This window comes from Nicotiana tabacum, chromosome 2 (genome assembly GCF_000715075.1).
Source record: "Nicotiana tabacum cultivar K326 chromosome 2, ASM71507v2, whole genome shotgun sequence".
Taxonomy (NCBI): domain Eukaryota; kingdom Viridiplantae; phylum Streptophyta; class Magnoliopsida; order Solanales; family Solanaceae; genus Nicotiana; species Nicotiana tabacum.
Genome location: NC_134081.1, coordinates 75,222,771 through 75,242,195, shown reverse-complemented (window position 1 = coordinate 75,242,195; position 19,425 = coordinate 75,222,771). Strand labels below are relative to the sequence as shown.

The 19,425-nt window shown below is 39.3% G+C and overlaps 1 protein-coding gene across 2 annotated transcripts; it reads left to right on the top strand.

The window, feature by feature from the left end:
• The first annotated feature begins 5,915 nt into the window (after positions 1–5,915).
• LOC107804331 (uncharacterized protein At4g26485-like) lies at positions 5,916–8,449 on the top strand. Of its 2 annotated transcripts, none has more exons than XM_075229101.1 (3): positions 5,916–6,160; positions 6,468–6,504; positions 7,393–8,449. In XM_075229101.1, exons 1-3 carry the CDS (start codon positions 5,977–5,979, stop codon positions 8,099–8,101), a joined length of 930 nt encoding a protein of 309 aa, XP_075085202.1. In that variant the 5' UTR covers positions 5,916–5,976; the 3' UTR covers positions 8,102–8,449. The 2 variants fall into 2 exon arrangements, with proteins under 2 accessions (XP_075085202.1, XP_016483691.1); XM_016628205.2 differs by having other exon boundaries at positions 6,306–6,504.
• The last annotated feature ends 10,976 nt before the right edge of the window (positions 8,450–19,425 follow it).

The window sequence follows — 19,425 nt, the reverse complement described above, 5'->3', positions numbered from 1 at the left end:
TTATGTATAACGAAAAATCTCGTCATATACGACGGAGACACAATACCGTTAGACAACTACTCTCTAGTGGTGTTATCACAATTGACTACATAAAGTCAAGGGATAACGTGTCGGATCCACTTACAAAAGGCCTATCTAGAGAGGCAGTTGAAAGATCATCAAAGGGAATGTGGTTAAGGTCTAAGACAAGTTATCATGACGGTAACTCTACCTAGCAGACTGGAGATCCCACGAGCTAGGTTCAAAGAGATCAAACAAAGTTATGAATGATGGTTCAACATTGTCAAATAACTCAACCCATTCTCGTGATGAAGACAATGTTCAGAAATCGAGGTAAAGCATTAAGGCTTTTTGATGAGTCAACAAAGCTTAAAGGTTTTTTAATGATTTGCTAAGTCTGGCAGGATATGACCAGATAGTGTGTCTATAGGATTACATGTTTAGAAATCACCTATGTGAGTGTGAAGTGTAAGCCGCTTCAAGGGGAATGAAAGTAAAGGCCCATTCTCTAAGCACTCATGAAACCAGGCAGTGTTCATGGCTGAAACGAACACAACCGTGAGAACCATAGATGGTTAAGGATTAATTGTGTGACTTATGTTGTCGAGGTATACAACAAAGCTCGATGGTTCAAAGATATCAAATCTACCAATTGACCGAGTATATCCGATATAAGTTCACTATGAAAAGTTCAAAGGGAAACCTACTTATCCAGATGCAATTAATTCTTGCATGTAAAACACACACGCATCCGTGCATTCCTTTATTTTATAACCATTCCCCATTCATGTGGGGGATTGTTGGGATTTTAAGCTTGTGTAGCTTAAAGAAGGTGAATGAGAAATGGAGAAAAAATGAAATATTTGAGTTTCCCTTGGGAAAGGGACATTGTCCCATATCGGAGGAAGAAAAGGCTTTTGATGGGTATATATATAATTGATCTTCTTCTAGCTCTTAAAGAGTTAAGAAAAATACAAGCCTCGCGCTGTCGTCGTCGCTCGCTCGCTCGGCTTCGGCTTCGGATTCGGATTTGGATTTGGATTTGGTCAAAGATCGATTGATTGATTAATCTTTTTGGACAAAATTTCTTTTAATTAATTAATTAATTAATTAAATAATTAACGAAAAATTCAATCCGGAATAACCCATGACCCGCGACCCGGTTCGGTCAGGCCCGTTTTCTTTTCCGAATTATTTTAAATATATTTTTTCCGTAATATTTCAAACACCTCTTTTCCAACAGCCATGGCTGTTTCTGAAAGGTTGCAAACCTTTTCATAAATAATGCCAGCAACTCTATAAATAGAGTTTGAATCCCAGAATCTTTCCTTACGAAATTTTCTGAGCTTCTTCTTCTTCTTCTTCTGCATAATATTTTCCAGTGTATTTTACGACCATTGAGTGGTTCGCAGTTCATCAGGGTTTTTTGGTACCAATACACTGGTGAGTTAAATCGTTCTATCCTGGGAGGATATATTCCAGCACCTCGGGTACTTGAAGAGAATAATTTTCTTAAGGACACACTGTGTATTCAGTGGGCTCGATTTATTCCTATACTTTTTTTTTTTCAGAATCTATTTCGTTAAACAAGTATTACTAACTTTCTGTTTTTTTTTCAGAAAGTTTAATTGTTTATTACAGCAATACAGAATTATAACAACGAGTGTGAGTCACGCTCTTTCTGGTAATGCCACATCATTAATGAAGTTTGCCATTTTAATGACCCAGTCCATCACTACTGAACTCACTCGATTAAAATACCCGACCCACTTTGTTTAATTTTTACCCTGGTTTTCCCACTTTGTTTAATTTTTACCCTAGTTTTCTAACCCCGATCTCATTTCTGTCTAAACACAACGAGAAATGGTCTGATGAACTCAAAACCTAGTGTAGATTTTCCCCCAAATCGCATCGATTAGAGCATAGATATTGCAGATTGTTGGCTTCTCTTGTAGGATTATCATCTTCCATGCAAGCCTAACCAAGTTAGTTGACCGCATTATGTGCAAAACAGAAAATCAGAGAAAACCCCTCAAATAAGAAGATGCCACGCGCTGGGTCTGGTGTCATGAAGGGTGGAACAAAATTCACTCACAATGTATTTGTGGGGTAAAAAATTACTCGTTTAATTTAAGTGTTCAAACATATTTTCTGGACAAGTTTAATGAGGTCTTTATGTATTTTGCCTAGAGTAAATTTCGCTTAACTTAACCATTAATTAATGAATGAAAAACAACATTCTCTTCGCTTTTTGAATGGGATCAATAATTCTCTTGACTGAAAATTCAACGATGAAAAATAGAAAAACTGCCATCGGGAAAATTTAAAAAGTCAAGACGATCATTTTTTTTAGAGAGAATTTTGGTGCTGCAAAGTTGTACCTTCTACCTTATGTTAAAAATTCTTGTGAAATATATCTTAGATGAAAGAATTTGCATGGTTTGATATTTTTCCGTCCATGAGTTGTTTATAATCCGAATAGCCAAATAGATAACTTTACTTGTTGCGTTTCTCGACCCCTTACTTTATAATGTTCCATTCAAATAACTGTACCGGTTCAAAATTACTCTTTTAAATCCCTCATTAATTTTGAAAAAGTCTTGATTAAATTTACTTAACATACATCCTTAATCATCAAAAGAGATAAATTTAGGAAAAATACTCTCTATTTTTAGTAAGAAAATATGTTCACATCGTTTAGTATCATTGATTTCAGTCTATATTTTTAAGTCGAAATACAAAATTATCATAACAAAAGGAAAACTTAAATTGGACCATGTTGGAGAGTGCTTTCCTATAACTATAGTCTATAGTTAGGATATTCGTTAAGTTTATTTCATTCAAATTTAAACTTTTAAAACAGTTTGACTCATCAGTAATCGGAAGCTTCTTTCTTTGTATTCCTTCCAAGAGAGGTTAAGTGGACCGACAGATCAATACACCAAAAATCATGTGGTTTTTCCGTATTGCTCCCCCCCCCCCCAACTCCAAATCCCAACCCCCACGAGAAATAACGTTCATTTGGGGTCTTTTTGGGGTAAACACTTATCTTACACCGGATATGTACGATGTAATATAAATATTTAGCGCAAATAAAGTTTTACTTTGTGTTTGATATGTAACATAAACCTAATTCAGGAAGATATTTTTTGTTTTTCATGTTTTGTTACTACCCCATAATATTCTCTCATAAACCCTAGGGATGAGCATAAAATTCGAATTCCGAACCGAACCGAATTAATTTGATATTTTGTTTCGGTTTATTTCGGTACATAAATTTCGATATTTTGGTTCGATATACAGTATTAGGTTTTTAATATTTCGGTATATCGAACTACCGAAATAGTTTAGTCCAAGCCCAACTTTTTTTTATATTTTTTAGCCCAATAACTTTAAGCCCACACCCCAAAAGTCCAAAACCCCTAATTCTCTAATTCATTACCCTTAGGCTTTAGCAAAGTTCCACCAAGCATATTAAGAACTTTCAGAAATTTTGAAGCAGAGATGAAAAATGTACAACTATCTTCCGCATTGAGCTTGAATGGATTGTTCAACTATCCTTCCTTTTTGCTTTAGGATAAAGTATGGCTTTATACTCGAAGCATCAAAGGAGCTGTTGCTTTTTACGTGTAAGTTGTAATACTTGGTGCAACTTTTTCTCTTGTATTAGCCAATGGTATTATAAGATGCTTCCCTTGCATTGCCTTCATTTTTAGTCAAATGCTAATAAATAATACTAGTCGTATTGGTTTCAAAAGTTGAAACATATTTTTTCAACCCAAAGAACTACAAATTTGAATAGGCAGAACATAACATAGCATGACAATTTATTTGAAAAAGCTACGACAACTTCTGAAATATAAACTGTAGTCCCAATGTAATCTTCTTGGCTTTGGTATATGAGATCCAGTAGTAATGCTTTTGATAGACTCCTAATGAAGTAATCCTGCGTTAAAAAGAACATAGTCATGTGTTAGCACAATGATCAACATGGATTACATTTAAGGGTGGCAAATGGGACGATCCCAGATCTAAACGGGCTAAGTGGGCCGGTCCAAACAGTTTCGGTCCCGGACCGATCCCAAATTAAACGGTCCAAACGGTCTTTTTGTATGGACCGACCCGGGATTGGGACCGAGACCGTTTGGTCCCGGGCTAAACGGTCCCGGCTCGCGGGCTAAATGAGCTAAGTGAGCCCAACAGAGTTTTTAAAAAAAATTAAATATGAATTATCTTATTATATTATTATATAAAGGGGACAAGAAATAATGGAGAATAAAGTAGTTATCTTATTATATTATTATATAAAGAGGACAAAAAGTAATGGAGAATAAAGGGGTTATCTTATTATATTATTATATAAAGGGGACAAGAAGTAATGGAGAATAAAGAGTTATCTTATTATATTATTATAAGTAATTAAAAAAACACATACACACATATATAACTAATTAAAAAAAATACATACACACACACATATATATATTTTTCCCATTTTTCTCTTTACTCTTTCTCTCACTCTTTCTTCCACATCCAAAAATTCTTCTCAAATTCCACCCAATGACTATAAATGGCTATTTTATAAATAGCAAACGACTATTTTTGACAGCCCAACGGTTATTTTTTATATTTAAAAAAAAATAAATTTTTTTTTATTTTAAAAGTTGACCGTTGGGACCGTTTGGCTCGCGGAGGGACCGGTCCGGTCCCTGGCAGGCCAAATGGTCCCGGTCTTGGCGGGCCCAAAGCATAGAACCGGCCCACGAGACCGGCCCATACCCATAAAATCCGGTCCTAACGGTCCTGTTCCGTTTAGCCCGTTTGGCCCAGCCTTAATTACATAAGTTAATGGAGTGGGGGAGATAGTGAAGATTTGGTTTAAACCGAAACCGTACCGAACCAAAATAAGAAATACCAAGCCGAAATATTTTAGTACGGTATTTGGTATACACAATTGATAAACCGAATACCGAACTAAAATTCTAAAATACTGAACCGAAGTACCTAATGCCCACCTAAGACTGGCCAGTGGGCCGGTCCAGGCCCGGGACCGCGGGTCAAACGGGCCAAACGGGTCAGGACCGTTAAGACCGAATTTAGTGGGCCTGGGCCGGTCGCGTGGGTCGGTCCTATGCTTTGAGCCCGCCAGGGCCGGGATCGGACCGGTCTCTTCGCGGGCCAAACGGTCCCAATGGTCAACTTTAAAAAAATAAATAAATTTAAATATATCCGTTTAAATATATATATATATATATATATATATATATATATATAAAAAAAAATATATCCGTTTAAATTTATATATATATGTGTGTGTGTATGTGCTTTTTTTAATTAGTTATATATGTGTGTATGTATTTTTTTAATAACTTATAATAATATAACCTCTTTATTCTCCATTACTTCTTGTCCCCTTTATATATAAATATAATAAAATAACTCTTTTATTCCCCATTACTTCTTGTCCCTTTTATATAATAATATAATAAAATAACTCTTTTATTCTCCATTATTTTTTGTCCCCTTTATATAATTATATAATAAGATAATCCATATTTATTATTTTTTAAAATCTGGTGTGCCCACTTAGCCCGCGGGCCGGCCTGTTTAATTCGGGACTGGCCCACTTGACACTCTTATGCCCACCCCTAATAAACCCCCAACACCCCACCTCGATCCCGACCCTGATCGCACCCTCACCTCTGGTTATAGTATTTGTATAGATTATTCATAAATGTATTTGAGATAAAAAAAAAATCTTTCTTATTAAACACAAGAAAATAAATAGTACTATTTCTTAAAGAAAAATGTTTTTTTGATACCAAACATACCCTTAAAACGTTGTACTATGATGTCAAAATCGCAATTTAATTGCCCATCCTTCCTCAGTAAAATTCAAATTCTGTTTTCTCTTTTCGGTTTCCGAGTACATATTCATAAGCACACACCAGAATCACCATCTTGCCTACAACAAAGATGGCAGAAGACCCAAGAGTGATCAGCGAGGATGAAGAAGAAGAAGAAGAGAAAAGGATACAACATTATTCTTCATTTCATGAAATACTGTTAGTGGGTGAAGGAGACTTCTCTTTTTCTCTCTGTTTAGCTCTTGCTTTTGGCTCCGCTTCCAACATTGTTGCTTCCTCTCTTCAATCTCATGGTATATAATATATATCCATTTCCACTCTATTATCTTCCTGGGATGTTTTTATTTTACTTAATGTTTGATGGGAGGTTTTTCTTTTTTGCAAAATCCGAAATTTTGTTGTTTACCCCTTTTTTGTCTTTTTAGTTTGTCGTTTTAGATGAGGTGATCAAAATGTACAAGAATGGGAAATTGAACTTAGAAAAGTTAAAGTCTTTGGAAGGAACAGTATTGCACGGTGTGGATGCTACAAAAATGCAGCTTCATCCTGATCTTGCAAACCGGAAATTCGATCGACTCATCTTTAACTTCCCTCATGCAGGTTTCCATGGCAGTGAGAATAATAATCGTCTTATCCAGTACGGATCCCTTTTTTCTAGTTATTAAATAGTAGTTGTATACATTTCTTATTACGTGGTTTAAACTCTGTTTATATGTTTTCCGTTGGAATTGTTCTACTTTTTTTTTCTCAAATTATTCAATGATGTTAGACGAAGGTACCATGTATATGAGTAGAAGATGGAATTTGAACCTAAAGGTATCAATAAAGTGGATGAATGAAAACTCTGGAGGACCATGGTTCAAAACTCAGAAAAGAAAGACGTTAACTATTTTCATCGTACCTGTGTTGATGGGAGCTAGCCAGTACCCAATGAAATAACCAAGTTGTACGTGGAACTACTTTCAATGGATTACTCAATTAGTACAAGGAGGAGGATGGATAGAGGTAGATTTACGCTATGCTTGTGGAACTGCTGTCAATGGTTTACTCAATTAGTTCAAGTAGAGGATCATTTACTTATATTTTCTCATACGAATCTTTTGTCTCCGGTTATTGGGGTGTGTCTGCTCAGCACCCACAACTCATATTTTGGATAAATATACACATTTTACCAATATTGTAACTCCTAAATGCGACTCGAAGACAATGAGTGTGGAGTACCACAAGGGTGTTTAGGATATCCATAGTGAAGAGTAGCTCAAGTGATATGTAGTTAGAGTTTGTAGACGAGTTATACCCTTAAAAGACAAAGTTGTTTTCTGCAATCAAAGGAATCAAATATTGTGAATGTTTTCTTCAATCCAAGCCTTTTGATTTTTGTGACCAGTTTATTTGGGTCATTTAGGCCAATTTGATCATACCCGGAGGGGAATAAATTTTGTCCTCTATATTAGTTGCTTAATTGGCCTTTTCACATGATTTTGCCTTTTCTTAATGTAATGCGTGCCTTTTGTTCTATTTGCAGCCTTCATAGGAATCTTGTGGTAAAGTTCTTCGGGAGTGCAAGGAAAAGGTTGCGACCAGATGGTGAAGTTCACGTTACCCATAAAACGACTCATCCATTCTGCTGTTGGGATCTTGCTGGACTTGCATCAGCACAGTCCTTGACTTGTATCGAGTCTGCTGATTTCAACATTAAAAATTACCCTGGTTACAACAATAAAAGAGGAGGTGGTGAAAGATGTGATGAGTCTTTTCCATTGGGTGAGTGTTGTACCTTCAAGTTTATATTCGACCCATCTCATAAGAATATGCAAAGAACGAAACAAAAGAAACATAAGAGCTCCAAAAGTTCTCCAATTTACTCCTTCCAGCAGCAACTAAGTTGGATTGACAGTAGTAGAAATTCTCCAACTTATGTCAATGACATAAACGGTTTTCCAAGTCATGCTGGTTTACTTGAAAGGCATGACCCCAGAAGTGAATGTTTTAGGATATTCAAGGAGTATTTCAGTTATATTCAACAAACATTTGGAAGAAAGGACATTGATGTTGAAGTTGAAGTTCGTCAGGCCCTGCATCGTGGTTCTTTGATGTACAGCTCTGAAGATTACCTTGAAATTTTGGAAGAGCTTCATTTTTGGAGCTGGTCAAGAATTTCCAGGTTACAACAGAAGCTGCAAAATCTTGATCGAAGGCTGTATGAGCTACAGGATGTGGGATATTACCTATAAATTACAGTGAATACTAGGTATGCATAGGTAAGTATCTGTTTGTTAACCAAGTAGTATTCTCCATTTATCTCTTTCTTTCTGAATGAAAGAATTTAATCACAGACCAATGCTCTTTATTGGTAGAGGTTGTTTGATATGGTTGAATTATCGGCGACCAAGTGAAATGCTCTACTAATTTGATTTTTGTCTAGGCTAAAGTGGCAAGGGTCGATGTGCTTTAATCAAGATTTTATGAGTTCGATCTTGCAAGATATGGTAGTTTTATGTATATCAATTTCTGTTAAGTATTTCTGCCCACTCCCCACGTATTCATGCAGAGTATAAGGTAGAAACATTCTATACTATAATACATTCTGTGAATTATCCTTTAAGAAATGCATGTTTAGTGTTCTGCTTACGAGTCAACAATCAAGAATGAATAGTTTGAGATTTTACATTCTGCTTAGTCAATAGTTATCAACCGATATATGTATGCTCTTCACTTATACTATACTTATTGCAATTTTATGTGGTATTGTGTATGAGTTCTGTGCTTACGATTGTTCGCACTTATTTCATTCAATACTAAATGTTGGATATGATATTTCTGGTGGTGGTTTTGGGGGAGGAGGAAAGGAAGAAAGAGAAACCAGCGTTACTTCGCAATTTTGGTTACAAATCTAAGTTTACTATTTTTATGTGTTTAGTGGGGTCTTGAGAATCAATGCCAGATGAAAGTATTCCGGCTGCATAACATACACTACTAAAATTTTGTTTTATTTATTTTTTAATAAGGTAGTTAACACTGCTAGAACTTGCGAATTCAACCATCATTAGTGGTACACAAGAGTCTTGAGATAAGAATGCAATGTGAACTTGCCTTTCATCAAGTAAAGCTACTGGAGAAACCATTTTCTACTGCTCTTTGCCTATACAAGTTAGCATTTACCCTTAAAACAGATAACAATTAAATTTGTACGCGATTGATTCAACACAAACAATCAAGAATATTAGATAAACGAGTTAAAGACAAAATGAATAATCAAACCAATTGTAATGTTACGGCCTAGGTCGAACTTAGCTTGAATAGTAGTTTTGCCCTCGATCAGGCCCTTGGTTAGAAGCCAACTGTGAATGAAGAACAAACAATAAAGTAAGAACTTTTCAATATTTAGGAAGCAGAAAAATAAATTTGTATTGCCTTGGTTTGCATGTTACAATGTCTGTTATCAAAGAAAAACTTTCTCTTTATATAGTAGAAGAGTTTCATCCCTAGTACAAGTCTAAAAAAGGTAAAATTCTTCCTTTCTCGTTAATTACTAATTTGTAGCCAACATCGGGCGAGATTTGTGCTGTGATATCCGGTTAGGTACGGATATCACAACCCTCTGTTAGTCGTGCGTAACCGTTTGCCATATTTTCTGAGGTCTTAGAGCTCGTTTTGGATTGGGGGAGCATTGCTTTATTACGCCCGATGACGAGCACATCATTCGCCTTTCATGGGTCTCGGTACGAAAGGCTCCCAGCCTCGATTTCAACCTCGTGTGTCCGTGCCCTTCTTGCGTCTTCTTCACCAGGAAATCGGGGTATGCATTGCCCCCGATTTTACTCGTATACAGATAGTCTCCCCGTTTTTCGGAGAGTAGATTTGCCGGAATGATGGAAAACAAATAGATAAACCCTAGTTTCTTCCGTCGTACGTTATAACTAAGATGACGGGTAACTCAAAACGTCCCATCAATCGCGTCGTTCTGACTTCAGACACGTGTCGATCGTCGGATGGCTGTCTTCAAATGTGAAACGTCGCGCATTGACTGTTTTTCCCCAATAAAAGCTTCGACCTTTTACACTTCTTTCGCTTTCCAATCCTAGCTTTTACCTTCGAATTTTCTAACGGCTGTTAAAATTTTCAAATCTCCATACACTGCTTCTTGAATCTTTATATCTTCATCTCTGACCTTCAAACCTTCATATTATTTCTTAGATTTCCAACCGAGATTTTCATATCTTCATCCCACCTTCAAACCTTCATAGTCTTTCTTCAAATCTATATATTTTCCTTCGAATCTTCATATTCTCCTTCAAGTCCTTATACTTCCCTTCAAGTCTTCATATTTTCCCAAATCACGATGGCTAAAATTTCCAAGTCCATACCACAACAAGCGGCTCCCTCATCTTCCCATCCGGCCACGGGCGTCGAGGTGGCTTACGAGCCCCCCATGAAGAACTTTATACCCTGGGTTGCTCTATCGGGGATGATTTCAAGGTCGAGAAGGCCTATAGTCAACATGACCCTTATCACTGAAGATACCCTTCCCACAGCCCGAGAGGACTGTAAATGGGAAGGTAAAGATGTGGTCGTCCCGAGGTTGAATGATGATATTACTACCCACTTGGAGGGGTATTTAAGTGTTTATACTTACCCCTTCATGTTAGGCGCGATAGATCCCATAATCCTTACTTTTTGCAAGAGGTACGAGGTGTGCCTTGGGAAAATTCACCCATCATTTTGGAGGATCGCGATCCTCCTACATCATTTTGTGAACAATACTCACAACCCACGGTTTACCGTCGACCATCTATTCAGCCTATATAGCCCCCAGAGTTTTGGAAGGGGGCTGATCAAGCTTGTCCGCCGAGCAAGTAAGACCCCTATCTTGAGCATTGACGAGGATCGAGACCGAGGCTAGGAGGGGAGGTTTGTTCAAGTGAAAACCGAAGACCTGATCTCTCCCGAGTTTCTGCCGTTCCCCGAGAAGTGGAACACATGTCGTAAGTGTTGTCTTCCTTAAGTATTAACTTCTTTTTATTCCTTAACTCATTTCTTGTATTTACATCCATGCAACTGTTGCCCAAGTTCTTGATGCAATCTCCCAGTTCAAGGAGTGGATCAAAGGGATCTGTAAGTAGATGTCGTATTCCGTGCGTGCATGGCACAAACTTTCGAAGGCCAAATAGGAGGTATGTTCTCATGGTGAGGTTCTTCCCTGAATAGTTACCACTACGCCCCAAACGTACACAACACTAACCTTTTCTCTTTTTTTATAGGTCTACCTAAGACCACCGAACTTAGGCTGTTGGATGAGGATGAGGATACGTCCTTATCCTCCGAGACCTCCATTCCAGGACAGCCTGGGGTTGCTGCGAAGGAGGAGAAGAAAAGGAAGAGCAAGTCCCCGGGTTCCCCGGATCCCGAGCCGAAGAGGAAAAAGAGAGCGGCCACCCGGGTCCAGAAGCCCAAGAAAAACACCAAGTCCACGGTACCGGACCTTGACTTTCTCTACCGGCTCATAGATGTGCCCGAAGAAAATGACATCTCCGTTACCCAAGGGTCGACCCCTACTGGGGAGCATACGGCTACCGAGAAAGAGTACCTCGAGGTTGATCCTCTTATGACTCGGGAACCTAAGGTGGAGATGAAGGATGCGATCTCATAGGAAACTGCTCTTGTCCCGAAGGAGGCGACCGGTGTCATTGATATCGTGGAGACGCCTTCCTACACTGAGTTTATGCTCGAAGAGGCCCAAGCAAGCAAAGAAAAGTCTAGTGAGGGAGCGTAGGTCTTGGTCACCTGGAGATCCATAAAAAGGATGTGCCATCGGGAGTTGGCAGGCAGAGTACGAGCCCAAGATTAGTGAAGCAATTTCCGTCACCGAGCGTGGACCCCGAGAGCAAGAGAACATTCATTCTCACATTCCTGGAATACGCCTGGGTCTTGTCTGCTCCGGTGGGCATAACCAGCTACCTCTGATGCCTGGTGACCGAGGAAGACCAGGCCAAGAGGAACGAGGTAGGGACGTCGAGCCTCTTTAACGAGGCGCTGAACCAGGTAAGGCACAAGCCCCTTGTATCCCTTTGTGAATCTTTCTTTAGACTTCGATGTCCTTTACTAACTTCATTGTTTTTTAGGATTCAGTTCTTCATCATGAAAGCTTTCTCTATTATCACTTGAAGATTAGCCAGCTCGAGTTCAAACTCAAAGAGCAATTCCTGAAGAAAGACATGTATAGGGCTCTTAGTGAGAAACGGGATGAGGCCCTTAAAGACTTCCCGATTCTCCAGGCTGAGCTGGAAAAAGCTCAGAAGGAGGCCTCGACCCTAAAGCAGGAACATGTCGACCTGGTTGAAAAGGTAAAGATCTTTGAGGATAAATATTAGCAGCTAGTCGTGGTAACTAACGACAAAACTTCGCAGGTCCAACAAAAGATAGACCTAATCGACTAGCTCTGGGCCGAGATGGACGAGGTTGAGGCCATGACCGCAGGGTGGAAGGGCAAGATGGATATGCTGACTTTGGAGAAGGAAGATGCGAAGTTAGAGCTGGCATCGATTAAGAACTAACTCCAAGTGGAGAAGGACAAAGATGATAAGTGATCTCAGCTGAATGATGATCTCCAGACACAACTGAGCTCGGTCGTCTCGGAACGGGATGCCCTTGGGCAAGAATATGCTGAACTGGGGTCTAAACTGGATGCGACCTCTGTTGATGCCGAAGAAATGGTGGTCCAGTACAAGGCCGATGTTGAGGCGCCCGAGACCCGTTTAAAAACGAAAACTGAATAAATGAAGTAGCTATCCTGAAGAGAGACCCTCGAAGAGATCCACGCCCCAGGTTTTGACTTCTCGGTCGAGATCGAAGAAGCTAGGAGGCTCGAGGCCAAAGCAAAGGAGGTCTATGAGCCTAAGGGTCCCGAAAACTTTGAGGATTCTGAGGGCTTCAGTGGATCTGATGGTTTTGGAGACGAGCCTCCAGTTTTATTTTTTCATATGTACTTTTCTTTAGTTTTCTTTGAGGCCATTCTATCAGGCTTTTGTAAATATATTTTGGAATATATATATAAAAAAATTCCCTTTCTAGCAATATCGTGTCTTTGCCTTTTTGGCATCTTTTTGCAATTTCTACTAGTGTATTATTTTTTATGCCTTAGCATAAAATCGGACTTCGATGCCACTTTGGTTTACTTGAGGCGTCGAACCCTTAGTGAGACCGAACGTTTTTGCCGAGGGTAACCTTTTAGTAGGTTTAGAATTTTCGTAGAGGCTTTACTTTCTGGTTACGAAATTTGGACGTCTCCGAGCCATTTTTACGGTGGCCATAGACGTTTATATTTGGGCACCACCTAATAGGTTTGTTGCCTCTAGGATTCGGTATCCTGGGACGTCCGAATTTTCTTCGGGAGAAGGTCCCCGATTAGGGGTAGCCTGTGGGCTTGATAGTCCTCGAGTAGGGGTAGCCCGTGGGTTCTAGGATTTGGGGTCGAAGAAGCTAAAACGAGTAGTAACAAAGTGGAGATTTCTTTCATTTCTTAGTATGCAAGGTACACGATCGGAATCGTATAACAACTTGTGCCATGGAAAGAGTGGACTATGTGGGCATAGTTAATATGACCGTTTGACCCTTACAATGAATCCTAACCACCAAGCCTTAACTTTTAACACACAAAGTTTTCTTTTTCCCTTGCTAAAGACCTTAATCCGAAGGTAATGGCCCCCAGTATTCGAGGTTAAACTCTTGAGGGATCGGATACTATTGACCTGAAGCGAACGATCATTGACCCCGATTTGAAACTGGTCTTTGAATCTAAGTTAGCATGTTTTACTGTTGCCTCATTAAAAACCTTGCCGAAAAACCCATTTTGTTACAAAACCAGTTCAAGGAAAAAAGAGTGTGACACGTGCTTTCAGATCTAATAGCCACATCCGTCCTTGGCCGTTTACCTGTATATGTTAGTCTAAATTATAACATGATTGAGAAGTAATTGAGTTCGTACCTTAGTAGTAGTACCGCTTTAAGTGTGTCGCGTTCTAGTTGTTTAGTATTTGTACGCCGTTTACCGCTTCGAGTTTATATGATCCTTTACTAGTTATTCTGACAGCTCAATATGGTCCTTCCTACTTCGGTCCCAGCTTCCTTTTGTGCGATTTCCTAGTGTGCAATGTTACTTTCCTCAACAGTAAGTGCCTGACTCAAAAGCGTCGGAGGCTGGCTCTTCGATTGTAATACCTTTCTATTCATTGTTTCTAGGCAGCCAACCGGACTAGGGAGGCCTCCCGCCTTTCATCCAATAGATCCAGGCTCATAACCATGGCTTCGCTGTTTGGCTCTTCTGTCGTATATTGGAATTGGAGGCTCGGTTCTCCCACCTCGATTGGTATTAAGGCTTCAGCTTCGTAGACTAATGAAACGGAGTAGCCCCGGTGCTAGATTTTGAAGTCGTACGGTATGCCCATAGGACTTTGGCAGGATCTACTTCCATTTCCCTTCCGTACCGACCTATCTCTTTTTCAGGTTTTGAAGTATGGTTTTATTTGTTAATTTTGCCTACCTGTTCCCACTAGGATGATAAGGTGTTGATAGTATCTTCTTGATCTTGTGATCTTCAAAATATTTATTGACCTTGTTGCCGACAATTTTTTTTCCATTATCACAAATAATCTCCATCGGTATCACAAATCGACATATTATGTGGTCTCAGATAAAGTCAATGACTTCTTTCTCCCGGACCTTTTCGAATGCTTGATCCTCGACTCATTTGGAAAAGTAATCGGTCATGAATAGTATGAATTGAGCTTTGGCGGGTGCCCATGGTAGGGGACCGGCGATGTCCATTCCTCACTTCTTAAATGGCCACTAGGACAAAACCGAGTGGAGCATTTCTCCTGGTTGATGGATCATCTGGGCGCGTCTTTGGCACTCGTCGCATTTCCATACCAAGTCCTTCGTATCTTTCTCCATTTTATTCCAGTAATAACCGGCCCTAATTAGCTTCCGAACCAATGATTCTACCCCCGAATGATTCCCGCAAGTGCCTTTGTGAACTTCTCTGAATTCCTGGTCCCAAGCATCTGAGCTGGCCCTACTTAGACGACCCTAATTAGCTTGGTAGAAGGTTCTCCTGAACAATGGTCCTTCGACCAACATAAATCTGGCATCCTTGGTACGCAGGTCTCTCGATTCTTTGCGATCCGAGGGCAACTTTCCGGTCTTCAAGTAGTCTATGTACTTATTCCTCGAATCCCAAGTTAAACTCATTGAGTTTTCTTCGGCGCGACTTTATTCTATCACTGACTTCATGAGCTACACTACTATTCCCGAACTGAATTCATCGTCATTGACCGACGATCCCAAGTTAGCCAAAGCATCAGCCTCGCTGTTCCGATCTCATGGTACGTGATGTAGGGTCCATTCCCTGCATTGATGCAGCATTACCTGTAACTTGTCTAAGTACCTCCGCATCCGTTCTTCTTTTACTTTGAACATCCCGTTAACTTGATTTACCATGAAGAGGGAGTCGCACTTATAGTCCGTTTGGCCAAGCTTCTACCAAGTTCAAAAGCACTTTTTTTTTTTCAAAAAGAGTGCTTTTTTCCAAATTTGAAGTGTTTGGCCAAAATTTTAAGAGAAGAAAAAGTGATTCTGAGGAGAAGCAAAAGCAGTTTAGGAGAAGTAGAAAAAAGTAGCTTTTTCCCAGAAGCACTTTTTTGAAAAGCATTTTTGAGAATAATATACTTAAAAGCACTTTTTAAAAGCTTGGCCAAATATTAATTGCTGCTTAGAAGTACTTTTTATATTAATTAGCCAAACACAAACTACTTCTCACCAAAAGTACGTTTGAAAAAAATACTTTTGAAAAAAAGCTCTTCTCAAAATAAGCTGATTTTTTCAGCTTGGCCAAACGGGCTATTAGCTTCGATCACCTCGGCCCCAAGGCTCTTAGAAAATTCTAGACCAACAATCATGGCCTCATACTCGGCCTCATTTTTTGTCAATTTCACAATTTTGATAGATTCCCTAAGTACATTTCCAGTAGGCAGTTTTAATATGATGCCGAGCCCGGGCCTCTTATCTTTTGAGATACCTTCCGTATAAAGGGTCTAGATTCCCGAGGTAGTCCCTGAGGTTAACAGTAATTCCTTTTCGACTTCAGGTATTAAGGCCGGCGTAAAGTCGGCCGCAAGGTCTACCAATATCTGAGATTTTATGGTGGTTCGGGGTCGGTACTCGATATCGTACCTATTGATTTCGACGGTCCATTTGGCCAACCGGCCCGGGAGCTCGGGTTTGTGCATGATGTTCCTCATCGGGTAAGAGGTCATGACTCATATGGGGTGGTATTGAAAGTACGTCTTTAGCTTTCTGGAGGCGCTTAGCAAAGCGAGTACCAATATTTCCAGGTGACGATACCTTGTTTCGGCCTCGCGTAGAGTTCTACTCACATAGTAAGTAGGAAATTGCGTACCTTCCTCCTTCCATACTAAGACTCCACTTACTGCCACCTTGGAAACTGCAAAGTAAAGGTACAATTATTCGTCCTCTTTTGGAGTGTGTGGTAGGGGAAAACTCGATAGGTACCATTTGAGTTATTCCAAAGCTTGCTGGCATTCTCGAGTCCAGGAAATGTTACTCTTCTTTTTTGATAGTAAAAAGAATCGATGGCTTTTGTTTGAGAACCTCGATATGAACCAGCCCAGGGCGGCTATACGCCCGGTCAGCCTTTGAACGAACTTAACATTGTCTACCACAGTTATGTCCTCTTTGGATTTGATATTGTCGGGGTTGATCACGATCCCTCGATTGGATACCACGTACCCGAGGAATTTTCCCGATCCAACCCCGAATGCACACTTTTCTGGGTTCTGCTTCATATTGTATTTCTTTAGTATGTCGAAGGTCTCATGCAAATGTTTCAAAAGATCCTCTTCTCGCAGGGACTTGACTAACATGTCGTCAATATAAACTTCTTTTAAATTTCCTATCTGTTCTTCAAATATCTAGTTTACTAGGCGTTGATAGGTGGCACCAGCGTTCTTTAATCCGAATGGCATTACATTATAATAGTAGGTGCCAAATTTAGTACTAAAAGAAGTCTTTTCTTGATCGTCCGGGTCCATCCAAATTTGGTTGTACCCTAAATAGGCATCGAGAAAGCTGAGTATCTCATGCCCGACCGTTGCGTCGATCATCCGATCGATATTAGGCAAAGGGAAATAATCCTTGGGGAATGCGTTGTTTGGATCTTTGTAATCTACACACATTCTTAGCTTATTTCCTTTTTAGGCACTACCAATACGTTAACTAACTAGTCCGGGTATAACTTCCCGAATGGACCCTATTCTTGACCTCGGACTGTGGTTACCTCTGGTGGGATCCCTGTCATGTCAAGATGGGACCAAGCGAAATAATCTATGTTAGCTTTAAGAAAATTAATGAGTATTTTCCTGAGCTTGGGGGTTAACCTCGTGCCTAGGTATACCTTTCGATCTGGTAGGTGTTCAATAAATATGACTTTCTCTAACTCTTCAATCGATTTAGTGGCTTCGGTATCATCAAGAGCTATGCACGATCTTGGAATTCCGTAATCATCCTCTTCGTCTACTCCTTATTCCCCTGGTTCGGCCGAGACTGACATCAGTGATTGCTACCTAGATCAATCAATACACATTTAACTCGAGATTTATTGATAAGTACGGATATTACCAACGCATCATTGTGAGGTTGCACGATGCCCTCCGCATCCTCATCGCTGAACGAAATAGTTCCCTCTGAGACATAAATCCCGGGTGCGCTTTTCCCTTGTGATAGAAACTTTAGTGCGTTTTATCATTAGCCCTTGGGGGACATCAACCCCTCCGATGATCATGTTGATGATATGCCTAGGCTCCTCTTGTTCAACCTGTTTGTTGGCGTCCCTGTTCCTGATGTGGTTTTTGACTCGATCACTCAGAAATTCCTAGAGGTGCCTGTTGTTGAACAACCGAGCAACTTATTCTCTCAATTGTCGGCAATCTTCGGTCCTATGACCATGAGTGACGTGATACTTACATATCAATTTAGTATCTCTTTGGGTAGGGTCGGACTGCAATAGTCGAGGCCACTTGGTTTCTTTGATACTCCAGATGGTTGACACGATGCTGGCAGTATCAACGTCAAAGTTATACTCTGATAATATTGGTGCTTACCTGCCCCCAAGCGGCCTGTCGAAACCATTTTTATTCATCAAACCTCGGCTACTGAGTCCTTGGTCTCTTCTCTTCTCATTCCTGGTGGGGTGGCGCCCGAACCCATTTCCCTTTCGGTCCATGTTGTAGGGTTGGTACGTATCTCAGACCGGCCTTGGCTCATGATCGACGACTCTCTTAGACCTGGCGTCGGCCCTGATGGGATAAACAGACCCAGAAGGGGCACCGAGTTGGTCGTCCTTGACCCCGAACTTGGACTGATACCTGTTGTATCTTATTTTGCACAAGACAAAATAAACTACAACTTATAGTACTCTACAAGCTTAATTAAAGTTTAAAGTCGCCACTTAGTATTTGAGATATACTGGGACACCTATACTACACTATATAATGTATACTAAATTATGGACTGCGAAACCGGTTGAGATTCTAAGTAACGGTTCAAATTATCTCGAGGGGAAGGCGTTAGGCATCCCTCAAGATCCACAAAATGTGGTTCCTGTGGACTCAATCAAACAAATGAGGGGAAGTTCAAAAGAATGACTAATTTTGGTATGACGAATATCAAAAGTAATTCGCAGATGAGTCACTAAACATGAGTGTCAAAGTAATAAAATGATGTTCAAAGGATGTGAAATAAGTATGTGAAAATTACAGTTTTTGATGACTTGGTAAAAAGTGAAGAAAATATGTAATAACAAATAGAGTATTTGAAAATTAACAAAATGAATTGTAATTAAAGAATGCACTTGAAAGAATTTGATTTATATGCAAAGGTTGACTATTTTGAGTGATAGGCTAAATGTAAAAGACAAGGAAAACTCACTTTAAAGCGATTTGCAAGAGTGGGGGAATAATTATCTTTAAATAGTTTTATATACTTAGTAAATAGGAGAAGAAAAGAGGATTTAATATTTATAAGAAATTTTAAAAGTGATTTGAAATGAATAGCAATTGAATGTGAATATCACATACCAAAACACAAATACCTATGGAATAGGATCATATAAAGAGTGAAAGTATATGAAAATTGTGTCTTTTAATAATCCAATAAATGTACAAAATATGTAGCAATAAATAAAGTACTTACAAATTAACAAAATAAATTTTAATCAAAAGAACAAACTTGAAAAATATTGATTGCCGCCTAAAGGTCAATTGTTTTGAATAAATGGATAAAATATGAGGAAGACATATTTAAAATAATGGATAAAGGTGGGAAAAAACTATCTTAGAATATACAATATGAATAACTGATGATTTCAAAAGGGATTAGTTAACCAATAGGAACACTAAAAAAAGAATTATATCAAAATACATATGGGAAAGTATTATCCACAAAAATAAGCCTATATATATATATATATATATATATATATATATAT